Below are 25,486 nucleotides of genomic sequence, written 5' to 3'. Positions count from 1 at the left end.
ACTTGCTCCACTTGCCCCAGAACGAGATCCAGCACTGTTTCCTTCCTCATTGGGCTGGAAACACACTGATCAAGAAAAAGCTCTTGTACACATTTCAGGAACTCCCCCTACTCTTTGTCTTTAGTGTACGTAAACCCCTAGGTCTCTCTGTTCTTGCACCCCCTTTAAGTTGTACCATTCAGTTTATATTGCCTCTCCTCATTCTTTCTTCCAAAATGCATCACTTCACGATTCTCTGCATGGTTAAGGAAGGAATATTGACTGGAACCAGGAGAATTCCACTGCTCTTTTCAAAAGGTTCCATGGGATCTTTTGCATCCACCTGAACAGGCAGATAGGGACTTAGTTTAACATCACATCTGAAAAGCAGCACCTGTGACAATGCATCCCATCCTGATACTGTCCCGTGTTTGTACTATCTGCATGATCGGCAAAAGAACCAGAGGCTACATGAGGAAACATTGTTGTTTTTTACGTGGTGAGTTGTTATGATCTGGAATGCGTTGCCTGAAAGGGCGGTGGAAGCAGATTCAATAGTAACTTTCAAAAGGGAATTGGATAAACACTTGAAGGGAAAAAATTTGCAGGGCAATGGGGAAAGAGCAGGGGAATGAGACTAATTGGATAGCTCTTTCAAAGAGCCGGCACAGGCACGATGGGTCGAATGGCCTCCTTCTGTACTGTAACATACTATGATACTTTCTTGTGTTCATACTTTCCTGTACAGCCCCCATCACTAATAGCGGGTGCATTGGTGCTAACACGACTTGCCTGCTATACATCTTGGGCAGTTTATATGAACCTCGAGTTTTGTGATCACAGCCCTGCAGCTTGTGTTAAGCAGCATGAGTACGGTATGATACGGTACGGTAGCATAGTGGTTATGTTACTGGACTAGTGATCCAGAAGGCCTGGACAAATAATCCAGAGTCATGAGTTCAAATCCCGCCACGGCAGCTGGGGAATTTAAATTCAATTATTAAAATACTACTATCAGTAATAGTGGCCACGAAACTACCGGAATGTCGTAAAAACCCATCTGGTTCATTAATGCCCTTTTGGGAAGGAAACCTGCCGTCCTTACCCGGTCTGGCCAATATGTGACTCCAGGCCCACAGCAATGTGGTTGATTCTTAATTGCCCTCTGAAAGGCCTAGCAAACCACTCAGTTGTAAAATCTCGCTACGAAAAGTCACAATAAGAATAAAACCGGACGGACCACCCGGCATCGGACCACTAGGCACCGGACACGACAACGGCAAAACACCAAGCCCAGTCGACCCTGCAAAGTCCTCCTCACTAACATCTGGGGACTTGTACCAAAATTGGGAGAGCTGTCCCACAGACTGCTCAAGCAACAGCCTGACATAGCCATACTCAGCTCAAAACTGGGCATCCATGAGGTGCTGTGGGCATCAGCAGCAGCAGAATTGTATTCCAGCACAATCTGTAACCTCATGGCCCGGCATATTCCTCACTCTACCATTAGCAACAGGCCAGGGAATCAAACCTGGTTCAATGAGGAGTGTAGAAGAGCATGCCAGGAGCAGCACCAGACGCACCTAAAAATTAGGTGCCAACCTGGTGAAGCTACAACTCAGGACGACATGCATGCTAAACAGCGGAAGCAACATGCTATAGACAGAGCTAAGCAATTCCACAACCAACGGATCAGATCAAAGCTCTGCAGTCCTGCCACATCCAGTCGTGAATGGTGGTGGATAATTAAATAACTAACGGGAGGAGGAGGCTCTGTAAACATCCCCATCCTCAATGATGGCGGAGTCCAGCACGTGAGTGCAAAAGACAAGGCTGAAGCGTTTGCAACCATCTTCAGCCAGAAGTGCCGAGTGGATGATCCATCTCGGCCTCCACCCGATATCCCCATCACAGAAGCCAGTCTTCAGCCAATTCGATTCACTCCACGTGATATCAAGAAATGATATCAAGAAAGAGTGCACTGGATACAGCAAAGGCCATGGGTCCCGACAACGTCCCGGATGTAGTGCTGAAGACTCGTGCTCCAGAACGAACTGTGCCTCTAGCCAAGCTGTTCCAGTACAGCTACAACCCGACAATGTGGAAAATTGCCCAGGTATGTCCTGTCCACAAAAAGCAGGACAAATCCAATCCGGCCAATTACCGCCCCATCAGTCTACTCTCCATCATCAGCAAAGTGATGGAAGGTGTCGTCGACAGTGCTATCAAGCAGCACTTACTCACCAATAACCTGCTCACCGATGCTCAGTTTGGGTTCCGCCAGGACCACTCGGCTCCAGACCTCATTACAGCCTTGGTCCACACATGGACAAAAGAGCTGAATTCCAGGGGTGAGGTGAGAGTGACTGCCCTTGACATCAAGGCAGCATTTGACCGAGTGTGGCACCAAGGAGCCCTAGTAAAATTGAAGTCAATGGGAATCAGGGGGAAAACTCTCCAGTGGCTGGAGTCATACCTAGCACAAAGGAAGATGGTAGTGGTTGTTGGAGGCCAATCATCTCAGCCCCAGGACATTGCTGCAAGAATTCCTCAGGGCAGTGTCCTAGGCCCAACCATCTTCAGCTGCTTCATCAATGACCTTCCCTCCATCAAAGTCAGAAATGGGGATGTTCACTGATGATTGCACAGTGTTCAGTTCCATTTGCAACCCCTCAAATAATGAAGCAGTGCGAGCCCGCATGCAGCAAGACCTGGACAACATCCAGGCTTGGGCTCATAAGTGGCAAGCAACATTTGCGCCAGACAAGTGCCAGGCAATGACCATCTCCAACAAGAGAGAGTCTAACCACCTCCCCTTGACATTCAACGGCATTACCTTCGCCAAATCCCCCATCAACATCCTGGGGGTCACCATTGACCAGAAACTTAACTGGACCAGCCATATAAATACTGTGGCTACAAGAGCAGGTCAGAGGCTGGGTATTCTGCGGCGAGTGACTCACCTCCTGACTCCCCAAAGCCTTTCCACCATCTCCAAGGCACAAGTCAGGAGTGTGATGGAACACTCTCCACTTGCCTGGATGAGTGCAGCTCCAACAACACTCAAGAAGCTCGACACCTTCCAGGACAAAGCATCCCGCTTGATTGGCACCCCATCCACCACCCTAAACATTCACTCCCTTCACCACTGGCACACAGTGGCTGCAGTGTGTACCATCCACAGGATGCACTGCAGCAACTCACCAAGGCTTCTTCGACAGCACCTCCCAAACCCGCGATCTCTGCCACCTAGCAGGCACATGGGAATAACACTACCTGCACGTTCCCCTCCAAGTCACACACCATCCCAACTTGGAAATATATCGCCGTTCCTTCATCGTCGCTGGGTCAAAATCCTGGAACTCCCTTCCTAACAGCATTGTGGGAGAACCGTCACCACACGGACTGCAGCGGTTCAAGAAGGCGGCTCACCACCACCTTCTCAAGGGGCAATTAGGGATGGGCAATAAATGCCGGCCTCGCCAGTGACGCCCACATCCCATGAACCAATAAAAAAAAGTACTCAAATCTGCCTCACAATCTGAGATTCCCCTCTTGTCAATGATTAATCATTCCAGATTATTTATGCTCTAAATCAAAGATGTAGAGAAATGGACAGCATCGCAACAAGACAAACTGCATTTGGATAAATGCAGTCAGTCCTTTCACTGGAATCCTGTATACTTTTTAAAGTTGTAGTGGATTAGGAACAAATATTTTTTAATGAATGTTGAAATGTTAGAGCCAATTTATTGAAACTAAATGTATGAATCAGATAAATTCGATGCTGATGTTGTGGTGTGATATATTTGAAATAGTCTTCGAGGTGATTAAATATAATCAGTGATTGCACCTTAATGAACTTCTCACTGAACACGTGTGTGTGCCCAAAATAGCCAGCGAGGTTAATACACCGTGAGCAGTGACTTTGGAATAATGGTATCGGCAAAAGTTTTGCACTACTTGTCCAATTTAAACGTGGGCGGTTTAAGTGGTGGGAACGTTGCTAATATTGCCCCGTGTTCTACCCGGTTCCTTCGCTGTCCTGTGTTTGCACTATCCGAGACTGTCGCTGTCCTGTGTTTGCACTATCCGAGACTGTCGCTGTCCTGTGTTTGCACTATCCGAGACTGTCGCTGTCCTGTGTTTGCACTATCCGAGACTGTCGCTGTCCTGTGTTTGCACTATCCGAGACTGTCGCTGTCCTGTGTTTGCACTATCCGAGACTGTCGCTGTCCTGTGTTTGCACTATCCGAGACTGTCGCTGTCCTGTGTTTGCACTATCCGAGACTGTCGCTGTCCTGTGTTTGCACTATCCGAGACTGTCGCTGTCCTGTGTTTGCACTATCCGAGACTGTCGCTGTCCTGTGTTTGCACTATCCGAGACTGTCGCTGTCCTGTGTTTGCACTATCCGAGACTGTCGCTGTCCTGTGTTTGCACTATCCGAGACTGTCGCTGTCCTGTGTTTGCACTATCCGAGACTGTCGCTGTCCTGTGTTTGCACTATCCGAGACTGTCGCTGTCCTGTGTTTGCACTATCCGAGACTGTCGCTGTCCTGTGTTTGCACTATCCGAGACTGTCGCTGTCCTGTGTTTGCACTATCCGAGACTGTCGCTGTCCTGTGTTTGCACTATCCGAGACTGTCGCTGTCCTGTGTTTGCACTATCCGAGACTGTCGCTGTCCTGCATAGCGGAGCGCGGGGGGCCCGTGTAGCGGCTTGGCGCATTTACAAGGCCAACGAGCAAGGCTGTCAGGTAGATCTCATCTGCCGGTCACGTGGGGACCGGCAAGTCTTCGTTTACTTACCGTCTCAACCACGAGACGCGTGGCTGAAGGGTCGGCAGCACCGGGGAGGTGAAAGTGCCTAGAGACGGTGGGCGGGGGGGGGGGGGGGGTGGGGAAGAGGACTTAGTTTTGCTCAGAGCTGTAATGGCTGATCTCAGTTGGCGTGCTACAATCGGCCTAGGTTAGGGGCAGAATAATCAGCCAGGACTCCTACCCATCGCGCTATCCAGTGACATCAGACTCGGACTGAACGGTGATACCCCCATGGTTGAATTACGCCAAGTCTAGGCTCAACCATGTTGAATCAGTCAAGACGTAAAACAGTTCAGGGAAATCAATGTTGAAGGGTACGGGGACACAGCAGGGAAATGGGATTACAGTGGGCAGCTTTGGTGAGGGAGCTAGCAATCACAGACACAGCCAGCATGAGCTGAATGGTCTGCTTCTGTACTGAATGTTCAAACCATACACCATCAGGAATAGGTTCTTGCCAATGCATTGCATAGAATTTACAGCATAGAAACAGGCCGTTCGGCCCAAAAGGTCTGTGCTGGCATTTATGTTCCAAACGAGCCTCCTCCCACCCTACTTTATCTAACCCTAGTGGCATATCCTTCTATTCCTTTCTCCCTCATGTGTTTGTCTACCTTCCCCTTAAATGCATCTATATTACTCACCTCAACTACTCCTTGTGGTAGTGAGTTCCACATTCTAATCACTGAGTAAAGAAGTTTCTCCTGAATTCCCTATTGGGTTTATCAGTGACTATCTTATATTTATGGACGGTAGCTTTGGATCCCTCCCCACAAGTGGGACCTTTTCCAGCATCAGCGGAAGGGAAGATCTATTTAGGCCAGTGATGAGAGAGCAGCTCACCTAAGGCCAGAGCGGACACACTGGACCGAATGGCAAGTACTGGCGGTAGGAACTGTGCAGTGATTTTGAGACCAACTTACACGGAATTGTTGTCGTCAAAAAGTTCTCTCTTTAATTTAGTAACGCCACTCATCGAGGCCCTTTGGAATGTCACTAAGTGAACTTTTCCTCCTTTCTGCACTGATAATTATCATTCCAAACACTTGCACCCCAAGTTCTAATAACTAACCCACACTAAAGATTACAAAGGCTGGAGACACGGAAAGCTGATTACTTGCAGGTAAATAAGCAGTGAGGCAGGTAATCGCTGGGTGCTTGAGGGAGCTGATCATCACAATCTTACAATTTATAATTCACTTTATAAACATGCATTAGGAAAAAATAACAAACATACTCATCAACTGCCAACTCTGAATAAAGGCCTACAGTCCAAGGCTCAATTCCTAGTCCATGAGAGGCTCCTCTGAACCGGACAGGATGCTCATTGACGGATTGTGGATCCTCGCTGTGTGTACACTTACAAAATAACAGCAACTACACTTCAAAAGCCATTCATCGGCTGTGAAGCATTTTCAGACATCCTGAGGATGTGAAAAGCACGACATAAATTCTTTTTAATTCCTTTTCTCAATCCTTTTCAATACTCCTGAATCTCCATACCCCAAGATAAGGGAATTCACCTACACTCACCTCCCCTAAATCATTTTACACCTAATGCTGAATAAAGTGCACAGCCATACACCCTAGCTGAAACAACTCAGGTATATAGTGAGTGCTGCTTCATACACAATCTCTCTCAACAATATGCTTCCTCCGCTGGCTGCATCAGTCACAAAACATAGTGAACTGAAGTGTGTCAGGCAGTCAAGACTAGTCAAACCCCCCCTTGTATAAAAACAGTCTGTTGTCGAGGTAGGGACAGAGAGCTAGCCTTCACACTAATTATGTTACACAATGGCTTCCAGTAGAGACAGTTCTATAAAGAAACTGTTCTGCTGAATTTACACTGTTGTGTGAATTTGACACCGGAATCCCCGTGTGGGGCTGATTTTGCTACAAACCCATATTCAACACTATTTTTCTGGCCTCAGACCTGCTCCGATGTCAGGCGGAAGTGTGCTACAGCCAGCAATGTTACAGTGTTCATCTCCTTGACCTGAGCATAAAAATCTATGCTGACACTCACAGTGCACTACTGAGGGAGTGCTGCACTGACTGAGGTGCTGTCTTTCTAATGAGACATTAAACCGAGGCCCCGTCTGCCTTCGCAGGTGGACCTAAAAGATCGCACGGCACTATTCAGAGAAGAGCAGGCGAGTGCTCCCTGGTGTCCAGGCCAATATTTGTCAGTCAACCAACATCACTTAAACAGATTATCTGGTCATTTATCTCATTGCTGTTTGTGGGATCTTGCTGTGCACAAATTAGCTGCTGCATTCCCTACATTACAACAGTGACTACACTTCAAAAGTACTTCAATGGCTGTAAAGCGCCTTTGGGACGTCCTGAGGTCGTGAAAGGCCCAATATAAATGCTAGTCTTTCTTTTATTTAACACTTTCGGTTGGTTCACTGATTTAATCATTTGATGTTTCCTTTGATCTAAAAGAACCGGACGCCCCATCGTAAAACCTGTGCATTTGACACAGACATGAGATGTGTTCTCACACCAACATCCTCCAAACCAAGGCTTGTATCTTGTGATGTCGGCCCCCTGCATTTAATTATGTTTAATATACAAAGCATCATTTGATTAGATGGAGCAATGCCCTTTCTTAATTAGAAAGCTGTTTAAGATATTGTATATTTGATCTGGGAAAGCACATTTGATTACTTAGTGTTGATTCTGACACCTATAGAATTAAAAACAGGAGCTTTGATAGCGGAGAAAGTTCTTCTGAAAATCAGAGAGGTCGTGAATTAAAGTTCGACAAAACGTTAGTGCCTGAATGACAATTTACAGAGACTCAAACTAAATCCAAATCAGTACTTTGGGGGAATTAACCCAATACAGAATTCTCTTCGTGTTTGTTATGTGTATATTGTACTTTTAGAATTTGCAATGGCTGTACTTTGATGATCATTTGTTAATATATTAACCATTTTAGTCTGTAAACTGCTGACCATTTCAGAAAGGGATGGGCTGTGTACTACCCAGACTAGGTTAAAATCCCAGACTAGGTTAAAATCCCGATGTCTGCAAGATAACTGCCAGCCCATGGGTACGCCTGTCTTTTTTTGATTACACCTATCTGAAGTGCCTTGGGACGTTTTTCTATGTTGGTGGTGTGGGCGTTGTTGAAAAGGAGCACAGGGAACGAGGCCTGCTAATGGCAACAACCTTTCACTGCTGAAAGGGGGACTTGAGCAGAGAATCCAGGCTGATACTCCAGTGCAGTACTGGGGGAGTTCTGCTCTGTCAGAGGTGCCCTCTTTTGGATGAGACGTTAAACCGAGGCCCCATCTGCTCTCTCAGATGGACGTAAAAGATCCCATAGCACAATGGGAAGAAGAGCAAGGGAGTTCTCCCTGGTGACCTGGCCAATATTTATCGCTCAAATCAATATCACTAAAAACAGATTATCTGGTCATTTATCTCATTGCTGTTTGTGGGACCTTGCTGTGCGCAAATTGGCTGCTGCGTTTCCTACATTACAACAGTGACTACACTTCAAAAGTAATTAACTTGCTGTAAAGCACTTTGGGACGTCCTGAGGTTGTGAAAGACACAATATAAACGCAAGTTCTTTCTTTACTAAAATCTTTAAAGCACAAAATCCTCGCACAACCACTGGACCCCTCAGCAGCACCTGTCTATATATGTAGGGGGCAGGGGGCAGGGGGTGTAACCCCCTCCAGAGGTGGGTCTTGTTGCCTCTGGGGTTATTAAACTGCCTCATTCCTATTGCAGGGTTCCAGTACAAGCAACATCAGCATCTGTAATTTTGGCAAAGCTCTCATCTATCGTACGACCAAGGACTGGAGCTCCCAATACAAAAGGCCTCGAGTAAGCTGACAGAACTGTGCAGGGGCTTAGAATGCAAAAGTCAGAAAAAAGACTCCCAACTAACTTATCGACTTTCCTTTTTGTTGTTTGGATTCTTAATTCTTTTCCAAGAAGCAGGGTCCTCACAACCCTCAAACATGGGAATTCTTCATGAACCCTGCTAGTGAGCGGCAATATTGGACCATGGAGAGTCTCACAGCCGAGCCTGATCCTGCTCCTGCTCAATGTTTCTCATCCACAGGGTTGACTGGATAGCAATCAGGAGCTAATTTCCCTCCCCCACCTCCCAGGGCACTTGGGCTAAATGTAGCACCAACCAGATGAAAACTCGGACCTTTTGGTTTGTACGGGGTAAAAGTTTTCAAACTGCCTTACATAGAAGTTACATCGGAAACAGTCAGTGCCAGTATTTACTCTCCATGTGAGTTAATGGTTCTAATCTCAATTACCCACCCTACCCCTATATCCCTTTATCTCCATTTCCTTCACCCCCCCCCATCCAATCTAATATTGAATGTTGACATAGTTTCTCCTTCAGCCACTAACCCAGGAAGTGAATTCCACAACTGTGTGTGAAGAAGTTTCTCCTGCTCTCTGTCCTAAATCTCTCACCTTTAAGCTTATATTGTGAGCCCTCAATTACTGAAAACAGTCTATTTCTATCCATCCTTTCATAATGTTAAACAATTCTATCACATTGGCCCATAATCTGATCCGTTCCAATGAAAAAAAACCCCAATTTTTCCAAGTCTTTCTTTGTATTTCAATTTCCTCATTCCAGGCAGCATCCTGGTGAATCTGGGCTGTACCCTCTCTAAAGCCTCGATATCCTTCCTATAGGTATCAGCGCTAAACCGAGGCCCTGACTGCCCTTCTCAGGTGGGCCTAAAAGATTCCGTGACACCATTCGAAGAACAGCAAGGAAGTTTCTCCTCGGTGTCCTGGCCAATAATTGTCCCTCAATAATCATACTTAAAACAGATTACCTGGTCTTTATCTCATTGCTGTTTGTGGAACTTTGCTGTGCACAAATTGGTTGTCACGTTTTCTTACATTACAACAGTGAAACACTTCAAAAGCACTTCCTTGGCTGTAAAGCGCTTTGGGACGCCCTCAGTTCATGAAAGGCGCTATATAAATGCAAGTTATTTCTTTAGTGTGGAACTCAATACTGCAACACAATACCCTAACTGAAGGTTTTATATAAAACCATCATTAGCTCTTGGCTTTTATATTCTATACCTTTTGTGATTAAACCTAGAATTCTATTAGATTTTATTACAGTTATCAACTTGAGGAGCTGCCATTAATGTCGTGAACCTGTGCCCACAATTCCCTCTGCTCTTCCCCAGCACCAAACCTACTTCATTCTCAGTATCATTACTCCTCTTACTTTTTAACAAAATGCATCACCTCCCACTTATTGATATTGAATTCCATCTGCCACATTTTAGCCCATTCCCCCATCTTATTATTAATATCCCTTTGCAGCTTCCTTTGGACCTCTAAAGAATTAACTACACCTCCTATTTTGGTCTGATTTTGACTCCACTCCCTCTAGATCTATATCCAAATCATCGATGTACACAGTGAACGGAAGTGGTCCCAGACTGTGGGACACCACTACCCACTTCCAACCACTCGGAGAAACTGCCCCTAACTCCTACTCTGTTTTCTCCCTTCTAACTAATTTTTCATCCAGTTTGCTATCCTCTCATTAATTCCATACCCCTTAATCTTCTCTAATAATCTCCCATGTGGAACCTTGTTAAAGGCTTTCCTAGAGTCCATGTACACTCCATCCACTGCATTTCCCCATCTACCATGTCTGTTATCTGCTCAAAGAATTCTATCAGATTATCGAGCACAATCGGTCCTTTTGAATTCCGAGCCGGTTATTTTAAACTATTTTCTCTTTATACATGGTAATTTCATCCTTCATTAGAAATTCTAAATTTTTCCCTTACCCCAGATGTTGAGCTCTCCGACCTGTAATTCCCCAGATTAGCTCGATTTCCCTATTTATAAGTGGGTCCTACATTGGCCACTCTCCAGTCCCCTGGCTCACACCCACACTCAGTACAGCCTGAAATAGAATATCTAGTCTCTCGGGATCCTAGGATGTATCCCGTTGGGCTCTGGCTCTCTCTCTCTCTCTCTCTCTCTCTCGTCCTTTAGCCCAACTAAAGTATCTAAAACTTTCCTTTTATCCGTCATAATATTGCTCACCTCACTCTCAACCACTTCAGGATTTACCTCCTCTCCGATGCCCTTCTCTTTAGTAAAGTCCGATGTGAGGTATTTATTAAATATCTCCGCTATTTACATCATCTACAAATTGACGACCCTCCCCTCTCCAGGGTCCCACCTCACCTTTAATAATTCTCTTACTGATATATTTGTAAAATATTTTACTGTTCCATTTGATATTTTGAATTTTTTTCTCTTATTCTCCTTTAGTTACTTCTTCATTATTATAATCCTCGTACACCCTCTTCTTCAATTTTAATTGGTTTCTAACCTCTTCATTTATCCATGACATCCTAAAACTACCAGTACTTTCCTTTATTAATGGAATATCATTATTCTGCACCTTAATCTCTCTTTTTTTGTGGCCTTTGCTCTTTCTTTGCCCTCACCACAGCCCCTTTGGTTTAGAAATACCTACCAGACGTGTGCCCTGTTCTTTCAATTTCCGGTTTTGTTAAATCTGTGGTTCCGTCGATATTAAAATATTTCAGATCCTCTTCATCCAATGCGATATCTCCCCAGAAAGCCACTGTTAAAATACAGCAAAAGTAAACATGAGTGGAGCTGGGGTTTGAGGACATAACTCTATATCTCAAAAATAACGAGGAGAGGACATGGGGTTTGTGAATCGATGGGAGTTCTTTTGTTCCAATTCCCTGTGGGCTTTTGTTGAAGTCTCTCATTTGTACTCGGGTACACTTCCACAGACGCCAGCCCCAATATTTCAACCAAGTGGACATTCCTGATTGAATAGCCTCGTGGTTAACAACTATAAGGGGAATCACAGCTGAGCTAAATGCCGTTCTCACCTGACGCCCACGAATGTGCTTTACAGCAGTGTCAGGTCAGGAGCAGGAGCTCTGCTCATCCTCTGGAGGTAAAGAGACACCTGAGGAACTCAATACACTGCCCTCCTAGTTTTAACTCTCATTTAAATTTAATTGCTTTTACAGGGTAAGTTTTGACTGCTTCTAAGCAGGATTTTAGATGGCACAAATTACGGTAAATTCAAGAGAGATCAGACAACAGAAACTGGCCAGGTTAATGCTGTCCAACAGAACCACAGGTCCATGGCACCAGTCAGCACCAGGAGTCGAAGAAGGGGAGATAAGCAAGGAGGTGAGACCAAACTTCGGTTTTAAAAGCCTGAGGTTTGAAGGAGGAAGACAAGACTGAGAATGGTGAGGAGTTCTGTGGTTTTGACTTAGAGTGGATGGAAAGAAGGAAGATGGCAAAGAATTTGCAGCTTAGGAGGAATGAAGAGAAAGTTCAGTGGAGAACTGACCGCAGCAGATTTAATAAAAGTGAGAGAGGAAACAGGTTGTGATGGAGAGGTGTCAGAGGTTAGAGGTCAGAGGCTAAAATGTGAGAGGGGTCAGAGGCTAGGAGGCGGGAGAAGTTTGAGAGAAGCTTTCCCAGGTATTGGGACGATGTTCAAGTCTTGGATGAAGTTGGATTTTATAGAAAGTCAGAGTGTTAAGTGATGATTAACTGACAGTGACCACAACACTGGAGGAATCTACGTCAGAAAGTATCAAAAGCAAAGAGAGTAAACATGGCAAACGGTGACAACCTCGGCCAAATCCAAAACAAAACAGGGGCAAAGTGGAGGAGGGATCGTGGTGGGAGCTTGGCTCTCTGCTGCTGACAAAAATTAATCGAAAACTTTAATAACTGAAGTTTGCGCAAGATAGAAAAGAAATAGAAAAACAGATTTTGATTTTAAAAAGCAGACTTTTGATGTTTGGATTACATTTCAGATTTCTGCAGACGGCCCTTTCAAAAATACAACTGTCTAAAAGCACAGATGGTGATAGCCCACAACATCGGGATCCAGCACAGATTCGGGGCCACAGAAAGGAACAATTACAATTTAGGCGTCAGCCTGAGTCAGAAGGTCATGGGTTCAAGTCCCACTCTAGAGACTTGAGCAGAAAATCCAGGCTGACGCTCCAGTGCGGTGTTGAGGGAGTGCGGCATTGTCGTCTTTCAGATGAGACGTTTAACTGAGGCCACCCTCTCAGGTGGATGGCACTATTCGAAGAGCAGGGGAGTTCTCCCCGGTGTCCTGGCCAATATTTATCCCTCAACCAACATCACTAAAAACAGATTATCTGCTCATTATCACATTGCTGTTTGTGGGATCTTGCTGTGCGCAAATTGGCTGCTGCGATTCCTACATTACAACAGTGACTACATTTCAAAAAGTACATCATTGGCTGTACCATGACCCGCCCCCCCTTCTCTGCGAGCTTGCTGTGTTTTACACTTATTCTAACAGAAAGCCAGTGAAACAAACTCAATGAATTGCTAGTGCTTCAGATCGGGGAACTGCTTTTTGGCCTTCATTGCAAGATCATTTGAGTATAGGAGCAGGGATGTCTTACTGCAGTTATACAGGGCCTTGGTGAGACCACATCTGGAGTATTGTATGCAGTTTTGGTCTCCTTATCTGAGGAAGGATGTCCTTGCCATGGAGGGAGCGCAACGAAGGTTTACCAGACTGATTCCTGGGATGGCAGGACTGACGTATGAGGAGAGATTGGGTCATCTAGGCCTATATTCACTAGAGTTTAGAAGAATGAGAGGGGATCTCATTGAAACATATAAAATTCTAACAGGACTAGACAGACTAGTTGCAGGGAGGATGTTCCCGATGGCTGGGGGGTCCAGAACCAGGGGTCACAGTCTCAGGATACGGGGTATGCCATTTAGAACCGAGATGAGGAGAAATTTCTTCACTCAGAGGGTGGTGAACCTGTGGAATTCTCTACCACAGAAGGCAGTGGAGGCCAAGTCATTAGATGTATTCAAGAAGGAGATAGATATATTTCTTAATGCTAAAGGGATCAAGGGGTCTGGGGAAAAAGCGGGAATAGGGTACTGAGTTAGACGATCAGCCATGATAATTTTGAATGGTGGAGCAGGCCCGAAGGGCCGAATGGCCTACTCTTGATCCTATTTTCTATGTTTCTATGCTCAGCACAGGGCAGAGAGATAAGCGTCAGTCTCAGGTGATACAGCGACCGGGACCTGGGGGAGGGGAACAGAGAGAATCCCAGAGAATCACTTGCTCCTGGTAACCATTGTCACATGATTACTCACTCCGCTCCTCCATTATATTTTAGCTCAGTCTCGCTGACGGTCAACCATTTGGGAATAAATTCCCCCCCCCAAAAAAAGAGGTACACGTCCACCGGCTGAGCTGAACAAAGCTTTTCCCGGCTGCAGGTCACTAACATCAACCCACCCCCGTCCAAACTAAGACAATACAGACCCTCCTCCACTTTAAGGGACAGTGCTGCTCCAGAGGGCGTCACTGAGGGGAGGGTCTCAAACACCCACTCAAAGAACTTTCTCCCCCTTATACTTTCTCTCCCCCTCTCCTGAATCCATTGACTCTGGATACATGGCCTCTGGCAGCCCTCTTGAACCTTACTCAAGTATCAGTTCATAATGTGCAAACTAGCACGCTATTCGACCATGAAAAGCATCACAGCCTAGCTCGATCCCATCCTGCCCCAATAGTAACACGAGCACACATTCCAGTCAGGGTCACAGGCCAGCCACCAGGAGCAGGAACCCTGGATCTTGTTTCCCTTCCCTAGCCTAGGAGCACCGAGGACTTTGCAGCTTCCCAATCCCAATTCTCGCAATGCAGACCAGTAGCGAGGCCCGGGCTGTATGGCCCAGCATTGCCCTGGGCACCGCAGTTACCCACTGCCTTTTCAGGGGGAGCCTGAGACAGGAGTTTAAATGGTTGCAGACTCTCCCCTTTACTCTGGAAAAATAATAAAACGGGGGGAAAAAAAATAATACAATGCAAAAACCCAAGATATATATACACTCCCTCAATTACTGAGTCACTCTGGGCTCTGGTGGGTTACAAATCAGTCAGAATTACCACTCCCGATAATTACCCAGTAACTGCTGCTGAAAGGGGTGTGTATGGAGATTGGTTCAGGCCAGGGTCAGGCGGTGATGCCCTCCGAGCTCACGACCACTCAGTGCGGACTCGCACAGTGAAGACTGACCATTTGACCAAGGTGCCGCAGGGCTCAATAACAGAACAGAGCTGGTAAAGAGAAGAGGCAGATTTACTGAGCCCCTACTGACAGGTCACAGAATTAAATACTAGAGGAACGCTGACACAAGGCAACAAACAAGTTCATCGGGACGGATATTCCTGGCTCGCTGCTTGCAAGTATGAGAAGTATTTATACAGGTGGAAGTGCAGTGTAATCCATTATGGAACAGCTAGATTATCCTATCAAACACTCGACACTCAGCTCAGAGATCTTTCCTTTAGGGACTGGCTGGTACAGTGGGTTAGTTACTGGCCTTTCATCTCTGGGGCCTGGATTCACATCAAACAGTATCAGTCCAGTTGTTCCTGGCACAGCCCCAGAGCACAAAACTATCAACTGGGAAGCTCCCTCAGAGAGCCAGAGGATGGCTGGTGTGGGGAATGGGCAATGGGCAATGGTACTCTCAGAACAGCGGAGTGGTGGGAGCTCCAGTACTGAGATACGAAGAGGTTTGATAGAGTAAGAGACTTTTTCCACAGGCAGGAGGGTCGGTAACCAGAGGACACAGATTTAAGGTAATTGGTAAAAAAGCCAGAGGGGAGATGAGGACAATGGCCTGCTCCACTCACATGGGGAATAGTGACCTGTGTGAGGTCCAGGAGGGCCCCTGGTGTCTGGGTATTCGAACAGCCAGCACTTCCAGCAAGAAAGGGACAAAACTCCAAAAACTGAAGGACCATTTTATCCCGTATCCAACATCCATTCTATTACTAGGGACATCCTGCAGAACGAGGCCCGGTGCAGAGACTAAGATGGCACTGGAAGGACCCCATGGGCCCGTGTCGAGGACCTTAAAGCCAGCTGTCCTGGTGCAGCGCTCAGTGAGACAATGCAGATGCTGCCAGTCTTGGTCTCTGTAGCAGCAGGGGGGGGGTACAATTAGCCTTGGCGGCCCTGAGCTAGAGAGGAAAAACAGCCAGAGACCCTGATCACTGCCATTGCTCACTCCTGGAATGTCAGGTGGCTTAGATGTGATGCCCTCTACAGTCAAATACCTGCTGATGCTCACCGTGAAGGTTCACAGATGAAGAGTGGACACACAAGGATGCAGGCAAGAGACAGGTTATCATCTTGCATAATGTGAGCTTCTTATGAGCATAAAAGCTATTGACAGCAGCAGGAACACTCACTCCTTGCAGTTCATAATCTCACTGCCCATTGAAGAGAGGAATCCTGTGACAACTCATGGGGCTGTTCAACTACAGTAATTCACCATTCGTCAATGAGAAAATAGCCCAACCTTCACTCAGGGCTCACCTGTCATACCAACCCCTCAGAAATCAGCAACCTCCACAAGGCACACCAAATGGGTCACATAACGTTACAAAGCCCATGACATGCGTTTTTTTTTATCTTCCCCCTAATTTGGATATTTGTGCCCAAACTTGGCCTCCCCTAACACACAGGCACGAGCTGGAGTCACGGAAAAGCAATCAGGAACGGGAATCCTGGCTGGGATGAGCTAACTCAGTACAGGGCAAGGGTAGAGGGTATTTTGGCACCAGTGCACACTGGATAGATACCGAGCGATACCTTGCTTTTCCCTCGAATGTTCTAACACTGGTTGGAGGCACAAAACATAATGGCCTCAACCATCAACCACCCCCCACCCCCATGTTGGGGTACAGGCCACAGAGGCCAAATCGTGTTGGGACACAGGCCCACGTTCCATACAGTGAGCTACAGAGCATCAAAACATCGCTTCTAAGTGAGAGAGCTCTGTGAATATTCAAACAAGGTCTGGGCGAGGTTCGTATAAAAGTGCAAGAATATCACCAGCAAAAAGTTAATTAACTCCGAGTAACTGAAAACTCAAAATCCACTGAAACAATATTGAATTGAACAGTGTTTCCTGAGTGCAGTCATTCACTAGATAAATATTCAGGTCACATTAATAAAGTCTTTGGCAGCGGCCTGGTGTGTGCGCACAATAGAGGATTTGTCCACTGACAACACCGTACCCTGTTACACTTCACATTAATACACAGGGGGCCATCAAACCAAGCCCTGCAGGCAAATAGCAACCAGAGGGACAAATATTTACATTAAAGGGACATCACCTCCACTGAAAGAGTGTTTGGCAACATGCTCAGGGGCAAGAAAAGACCATAATAATAGTGCGGCATCATCGCCATAACGATGTCACATGTACCAGAAGTGGAGGAGCAGAGAGATCTGGGGGTGCAGGCGCCGATTTGGGGTGCAGGTATCTCCCACCTTGGTTCCATAACCCTTAATACCCTCAACCTAACAAAAATCTATCATTCTCAGATCTGAAACGTTCAATTGACCCCCAGTCTCAACAACTTATTGGGGGGGCGGGGGGAGAGAGTTCCAGATTTCCACTCCCCTTTGTGTGAAGAAGTGCTTCCTGACATCACTCCTGAACGGCCGAGCTCTAATTTTAAGGTTATGCCCCCTTGTTCTGGACTCCCCCACCAGAGGAAATAGTTTCTCTCTATCTACCCTATCAAATCCTTTAATCATCCAAGTGAGAACCAGGCTGAATATAGAAAGTTCAGAGGAGAAGTGAAAAAGGAAATTAGAGGGGCAAAGAGAGAGTATGAGAATAGACCTGCAACTAACATAAAAGGGAATCCAAAAGTCTTCTATAGGCATATAAATAGTAAACGGGTAGTAAGAGGAGGGGTGGGACCAAAAAGGGGATCTACGCAGGAAGGCAGAGGGCATGGCTGAGGCACTAAATGAGTACTTTGCAAATGTCTCTACCAAGGAAGAAGATGCTGCCAAAGTCTCAGTAAAAGAAGATATAGTTGAGAAACTGGATGGGCTAAAAATTGATGAAGAGGAGGTACTAGAAAGGCTAGCTGTACTTAAAGTCACCTGGTCCGGATGGGATGCATCCTAGGTTGCTGAGGGAAGTAAGGGTGGAAATTGCGGAGGTACTGGCCATAATGTTCCAAACATCCTTAGATACAGGGGGTGGTGCCAGAAGACTGGAGAATTGCAAATGTTCAAAAAAGGGTGTAAGGATAAACCCAGCAACTAAAGGCCAGTCAGTTTAACCTCGGTGGTGGGGAAGATTTTAGAAATGATAATCCGGGACAGAATTAATAGTCACTTGGATTTGTTAAAGGCAAATCATGTTTAACTAACTTGATTGAGTTTTTTGGTGAGGTAACAGAGAGGGTTGATGTTGTGTATATGGACTTACAAAAAAGCATTTGATAAAGTGCCACATAACAGAACTGTCAGCAAAATTGAAGCCCATGGAATAAAAGGGACAGTGGCAGCATGGATACAAAATTGGCTGAGTGACAGGACACAGAGTAGGGGTGAACAGTTGTTTTTCGGACTGGAGGGAGATATACAGTGGTGTTCCCCAGGGGTCAGTGCTGGGACCACTGCTTTTCTTGATATATATTAATGACTTGGACTTGGGTGTACAGGGCACAATTTCAAAATTTGCAGATGACACAAAACTTGGAAGTGTAGTGAACAGTGAGGAGGATAGCGATCGACTTCAAGACGACAGACAGGCTGGTGGAATGGGCCGACATATAGCAGATAAAATTTAACGCAGAGAAGTGCGAAGTGATACATTTTGGCAGGCAGAATGAGGAGGCGCAATATAAACTAAATGATACAATTCTAAAGGGGGTGCAGGAACAGAGGGATCTGGGGATATATGTACACAAATCTTTGGAAGTGACAGGACAGGTTGAGAAAGCTGTTAAAAAAGCATACGGGATCCTGGACTTTATAAATTGAGGCAGAGTACAAAAGTAAGGGAGTCATGCTGAACCTTTATAAAACACTGGTTCAGCCACAGCTACGGAGAAAGAGCGAGGGAATGGGACTAACTGGATTGCTCTTACAAAGCACCAGCACGGGCTCGATGGGCCAAATGGCCTTCTTTGGTGCTGTAACCATTCTATGATTCTATAAACATCTCAATTAGATCACCCCTTAAACTTCTTTACTCAAGAGAATACAAGCCTAGTCTATGTAACCTGTCCTCATAATTTAACCCTTTTAGCCCCGGTATCATTCTGGTGAATCTGCACTGCACCCCCTCCAAGGCCAATATATCCTTCCTGAGGTGCGGTGCCCAGAACTGAACGCAATACTCTAAATGGGGTCTAACCAGAGCTCTGTACAGCTGTAACATCACTTCCACCCATTTATATTCCAGCCCCCTCGAGATAAAGGCCAACATTCCATTAGCCTTTTTAATTATTTTTTGTACCTGTCCACTAGCTTTTAGTGATTTCTGTACTTGGACCCCTAAATCTCTCTCCTCCCCCACAGTTCCTCGCTTTTCGCCATTTAGAAAATACTCTGATCGATCTATCTTAGGTCCAAAGTGGATGACCTCACACTTCCTCACATCTGCCACAGTTTTGCCCACTCACTTAATCTTTCAATGTCATTTGGCAACTTCCTGCAATGAGAAGAGGCAATATAAACTAAATGGTATTTTAAAGGGGGTGCAGGAACCTGGGGGTGCATACACACAAATCTTTAAAGGGGCAGGATAAGTTGGGAAGGCTGTTAAAAAAAGCATCTGAAATCCTGGGCTTTATTAATAGAGACATAGAGTGCAAAATCAAGGAAGTTATGATGAACCTTTATAAACACTGGTTAGGCCTCAGCTGGAGTTCTGTGTTCAATTCTGGGCATCACACTTTAGGAAGGATGTCAACACCTTAGAGAGGGTACAGAAGAGATTTACTAGAATGGTGCCAGGGATGAGGGACTTCAGTTATGTGGAGAGACTGGAGAAGCTGGGGTTTCTCCTTTGAGCAGAGAAGGTTAAGAGGAGATTTGATAGAGGTGTTCGAAATCATGAATGGTTTTGATAGTTTCTCCTTATTTACCCTGTTTCCAGAGGCAGAAGGGTCAGTAACCAGAGGACACAGATTTAAGGTGATCGGCAAAAGAGCCAGAGGCGACATGAGGAAACATTTTTTTACGCAGCGATTTGTTATGATCTGGAATGCGCTGCCTGAAAGGGTGGTGGAAGCAGATCCAATAATAACTTTCAAAAGGGAATTGGATAAATACTTGAAGGGAAAAAAATTACAGGGCTATGGGGAAAGAGCAGAGGAATGGGACTAATCGGATAGCTCTTTCAAAGAGCCAGCACAGGCATGATGGACTGAATGGCCTCCTCCTACACTATAACTACTATACTATGATCTGCACTATTTACTGTGTCACCTAACTTAGTGTCATCGGCAAACTTAGATACACAGCTCTCTATTCCTTCATCCAAGTCATTTATAAATATAGTGAAAAGCAGAGGCCCCAGTACAGATCCCTGGGGGACTCCACTAATCACATCCTGCCAATTGGAGTATATACCCATTATCCCTACTCTCTCTCTCCTACCTCCTAACCAATTCCCAACCCACGTCAATAGGTTGCCTCCAATTCCATGCGCACTCACTTTGTTAACAGTCTCTTATGTGGAACCTTGTCGAATACCTTCTGGGAGTCCATATAAATAACATCCATAAACGCTCCCTTATCTACCACATTAGTTACATCCTGAAAAATTCAACGAGGTTCATTAGATATCTCTTACCCTTTACAAATCCACACTGACTCTCTCTGATCAGCTCATATTTGTCCAAATGCTCAGTCACTCTGTCCCTAATAACAGATTCTAGTAATTTCCCCACAACAGACATTAGACTAATCGGCCTATAATTTCCTAGTTTATCTCTCCTACCCTTCTTAAAAAATAGAGTGACATTGGCAATTTTACAATCCAAGGGGGCAATTTCTGAAATCGAGAGAGGTCCTAAAGTATTGGTTTGGAGTCCACTATGGATGAATGGTTAATGGAGATATTTATGCTGATTCAAAGCCAAAGTAGTATTTTTGACAACCACTATATATATTTTTTTAAACTGTAGTGGATTCTTCAAAAACATTAAATCAGTTATTATTTGGCGAGTGTTTGGGGATAGGGAACTGCTCTAAATGGAATGTCGAGCGTCAGATTTTAGACTGCAAATGGTAGCACACAAATGGGCAATCCAAAGGCCTCGTCTCACAGGATACAATTTACAAGCTGAAGTGAGCTTCATACTATTGGCAGCTCAACTGGAAAAAGACAGTTCAATCCCCAAACACGAGCAGTAAACAATACATATCGCAGTGAGCTGTCACTTTAAGAATTCAGAAATACAAGACGGAGACCATCAATTGCTTATTTAATGTTCTAACTTTCTCCAATGCTAGCTATAAAAAGTCTTTAGAATTGACAATCAAAGTCTTAGGTGAAGATTCAGGGAGAAGAACCAGTGAGAGCTTCTGATAATATCACAAGCCTAAAGAGTTTGCTCAACGAACATGCTCGTCGAACATGTCTCTGCCGTCCAGTACAAGGAGGAATTACTGGAGATTGAAAAAGGTTCACACCCAATGATCAGGACAAACGTGCTGAAGTCAGAAGAAACCTGAGACAGACAATAACAAAGTGCCGTGGTCAATTCACCAACCCCAGCCTCTGACTCACCGCACAAGTTGTGCCAAATTCAAGATACATTTTGGAAAGAGTCCCTCATTAGGCCAGAGATGGAATTCTTATACCTCTGCTCAGCTAAATTTAAACATGGCTCTCTGAAGTCTTGTCCACCTCTCACCCCAGACATACTGACCGCTGGCCAGGGCTCATAATGGGGAAGGGGAGCAGCCGATGAGCTGTTTGAGGGGTCTCGACCCATGCTGTTCTTTAATTAGACAGGACAGGAGGGTTCCCTCCCAGTCGGGGAACACTTTAGCAGTCAAGGACATTCAGCCACCGATCTTCGGGTAAGCGTTCTCCAAGGCGGCCTTCGAGACACACGACAACGCAAAATCATCGAGCAGAAATTGATAGCCAAGTTCCGCACCCATGAAGACGGCCTCAACCGGGATCTTGGGTTCATGTCACGCTACACGTAACCCCACCAGCAAGGGGAAAAAAAGTTATCTGTTTTTAATATTCTCTCTCTCTCTGCCTTTCGGGTCTCTTTCTCTCTGTCTGTGTAATTTGACACAACGTGTATTCAGCATACTGGGACCTACTGTTTTCCGTGGCTAACCTGTCTGAACACCAACGACACCTTTGATTGGTGTGATGGTGTCCCAGCCTAATATAAGATATGCGATTTGAGAACCTCTCATTCACTCACTCACCTGACAAAGGAGATAATCTCCGAAAGCTTGTGATTTTAAAATAAAATTGTTGGACTATAACCTGGTGTTGTAAGATTCCTTATATTTGTCCACCCCAGTCCATCACCGGCATCTCCACATCATGTTCTTTAATTAGTCAATGGAAGTGCCAAAGAAATCAGGACTCTGCTTTCTCCTTCAACAAATCCGCCTGTCGCTAATGAGTTTGGCAATGACTGTGAGGATAGAAACTACACCCATCCCTCTGTTGAGTGCCAACATTTAAATACACAAGCTCCTATGATATAGTAACAGCAACCTCTCCTCCTTTAAAACGATCCTTAAAACCTCTCTCTTTTGGTCACCTGTCCTATCTCCTTATGTGGCTCGGTGTCAAATTTTGTTTGATAATCGCTGCTGTGAAGCAACCCTGGGACATTTTACTTTGTTACTCAGACAGCGGTCAAGAAGGGGGATGGAGTTGGTTGCTAGGGAACGGAGTTTGTGGCGGAGACCCAAGACAATGGATTCAGTCATCTCAATATTTAGTTGGAGGAAATTTCTGCTCATCCAATACTGGATGTTGGACAAGCAGTGGGACAAATCAGAGACAGTGGAGGGGTCGAGGGAGGTGGTGGTGAGGTAGAGCTGGGTGTCGTCAGTGGACATGTGGAATCTGACACTCTATTTTTGGACAATGTTGCCGAGGGGCAGCATGTAGATGAGAAATAGGAAGGAGCCAAGGATAGATCCTTGGGGGACTCCAGAGGTAACGATGCGGGAGTGGGAAGAGAAGCCATTGCAGGTGTTTCTCCGGCTATGACTGGATAGATAAAAAATGGAGCCAGGAACGGACCCAGCTGGACAACGGAGAAGAGGTGTTGGAGGAGGATGGTGTGGTCAACTGTGTCAAAGACTGCAGACAGGTGGCCGCCGAGCAGGATGAGGAGGGATAGCTCACCACAGTCACATACAACGTTATTTGTGAATTTGGTCAGGGCAGTTTCAATGCTGTGGCAAGGGCGGAAATCTGATTAGAGGGATTCAAACAGAGTTACTGGAAAAATGGGCATGGATTTGGGAGGCGGCAACAACACGTTCAAGGACATTGGAGAGGAAAGGGAGATTGGAGATGGGGCGGTAGTTTGCAAGGGCAGAGGGGTCAAGGGTTGGTTTTTTTTTGAAGCGGGGGGTGATGACGGCAGATTTAAAGGGGAGAGAGGGAACCATTTACCATATCAGCTAATGTGGGGCCAGGAAGGGAGGTTGGGTGGTCAGCAGTTTAGTGGGAATGGGGTCAAGGGAGCAGGAGGTGGGTTTCATGGTCAAGATGAGCTCAGAGAGGGCATGAGGGGAGATAGGAGAGAAGCGAGAGAAAGATGAGAGTTCAGGGCTAGGGCAGGAGGAAGTTTGGCTCGGTGGGCTAAGGGAGAGAGGGGAGCGGCAGAGGCAGCTGAACGGATGGTCTCAATCTTAGTGACAAAGAAGTCGATGAATTCCTCGCGCTTGTTGTTGGAGGTGAGGGTTGAGGAGGCAGAGCGAGGGGTTTAAAAAGATGGTTTGTAGTGAAGAGAAGCCAGGGGTTATCTTTGCATTGCAGAATAGTGAGTCGGGTTACAAAGCCCCTCGAGTCCCCTGTTGATGATGAGAGGGTGAATTAAGAATGTCATACAAGATGATGTTGGCTTATGCTCAAGTAAATATTGGTGCTAATACATCCAATGAGCCTGACAAGAGCGCCATGCTTAGCCCAGTGGAAATGACATTACCTCCCCTCCCAATGGAGTAATGACTGGCACAGCTCAGAAGAGCCCTTCCCCACATGGGCAGTGCCTTCACTCAGTGTAACGCTAATGTGGGCATAGAAAGGTTCTCTGACTGCCCAATAGGACCGCACCTTCTCGCTACAGTCACCCACAACACCACGACAATCCCGTCAGAAATCTACTGTTGGGTCCTGAGTCTAAGATACAGCTGCAATTAACAGGAGCATCTACACAGGTCAGTTCCACACAGTCCAACTCCCCAGAAACATGCAGATCGATACCAACACATAGCACAGACCCATCACCAATCTACCCACCTTAGCCGGTAACGGCATCGTGAAATTAAACCACACAAGTCGGAAGGCCCCAATTTCAACTCCCAGTCTGTGCAGAGTTAACGAATCTCAGCCCAGCTGACAGGAAAAGGTTTGCAATTGGGCTTTAGCACCCAGGAGGGAAAATTCAACCCGGATTCCCATGTGTGAAGGTCAGGACCAGGATTGGGCTTGGTTGTGATGTCTTCTACAGTCCAATAACCGGCTGACACTCATTGTCCAAATTCACAGATGAAGAGCAGCACTTGGACAAAGTAGCAGAGGGTGGTCAGTGCTCCAACAGGAGGGAGAGAGGGGAGGATAGGAGCAAACGACAAAAATGGATACAACATAAGAGAGTGAGACTTGGTAAGGAGAGCACATCAAGGGCTGAGATAAACCAGGTGATTAAACCCTCAGTCCATCAACATCATCTTGACCCCAAGACAGTTATTGCTTTGAAGTGCATTCCCTCAGTGCTGTCACTTTATTCCACCTTATCGTTCATCCAGCCATGATGGATGGTAAAATTCACAGATCACAACGTACACATGAAGGTGGCAGTTCATCCCATCAAGCCCATCCTTCCGTGGAAACCTACAATCCCCCCTCCACATTACAGCATCTAACCACCTCTTGAATGACCCCAGAGAATTTCCCTCCACTCCCCGTCCCAGTGCCCATTCCCGGAATGAATCAGTGGGTGAAGTGTTGCCTGACATCAGCCATCTCAGTTCAACTCTCCGGAATTCCACTTCCAGGCACTTTTGCCCCTCCACCTCTCTCTCCTCCTGTAAAACCTCCTCAAAGACCACCCTTTGATCAATCTTTGCTATCTCTTCTCATTTCTCCCTTTCTGACTCGCTATTTATTTTCCTCATCTGTGAAGACCATTGGAATTTTTTTTTACATTAATTGCAAGTTGCTGTTTACCAGATGGTGCCCATCCCTTGTCCTGCAAGTGTGGTTTAACCTGAACTAGTGCTCCAAATTTTACTTAACATTTTACACATCGAGATAAGGTCCCATCTCATTCACTTCCTTTCAAGGCTGAAGAGTCTGCGTTTTTCTAACTTTTCCTTATAATTCAGTCCCCCTGACCCTGGGGAACATCCTCGTGGCCTTTCGCTGCACCACAGGCCTTCGATGCTCCTCCTGCCCAGAACTGAACGCTGTATTCAAGGTGCGAGCTGACCAGAGCATGGTACGAGGCCAGCAGTGCACTGGAGTATGCAGTCACCTGCTTGGTTAGGCTCGTCAACAATTAATGTAGCGTCTGCTTGAATTA

At 45.9% G+C, this 25,486-nt stretch overlaps 1 protein-coding gene across 2 annotated transcripts in view; it reads right to left on the bottom strand.

The window, feature by feature from the left end:
* The window catches only part of LOC137304203 (tolloid-like protein 2), a 163,494-nt gene that overhangs the window by 113,993 nt on the left and 24,015 nt on the right, over nt 1-25,486 (bottom strand). For both annotated transcript variants that reach the window (XM_067972761.1, XM_067972762.1), the window contains exon 2: nt 11,318-11,428. In XM_067972761.1, the coding sequence (XP_067828862.1) occupies nt 11,318-11,428 (111 nt within the window). The remainder of the gene's footprint in view (nt 1-11,317; nt 11,429-25,486) is intronic.

This window comes from Heptranchias perlo, chromosome 36 (genome assembly GCF_035084215.1).
Source record: "Heptranchias perlo isolate sHepPer1 chromosome 36, sHepPer1.hap1, whole genome shotgun sequence".
Taxonomy (NCBI): Eukaryota; Metazoa; Chordata; class Chondrichthyes; order Hexanchiformes; family Hexanchidae; genus Heptranchias; species Heptranchias perlo.
The sequence above is the reverse complement of the archived record's forward strand: the minus strand, read 5'-3'. Positions and strand labels throughout refer to the sequence as shown.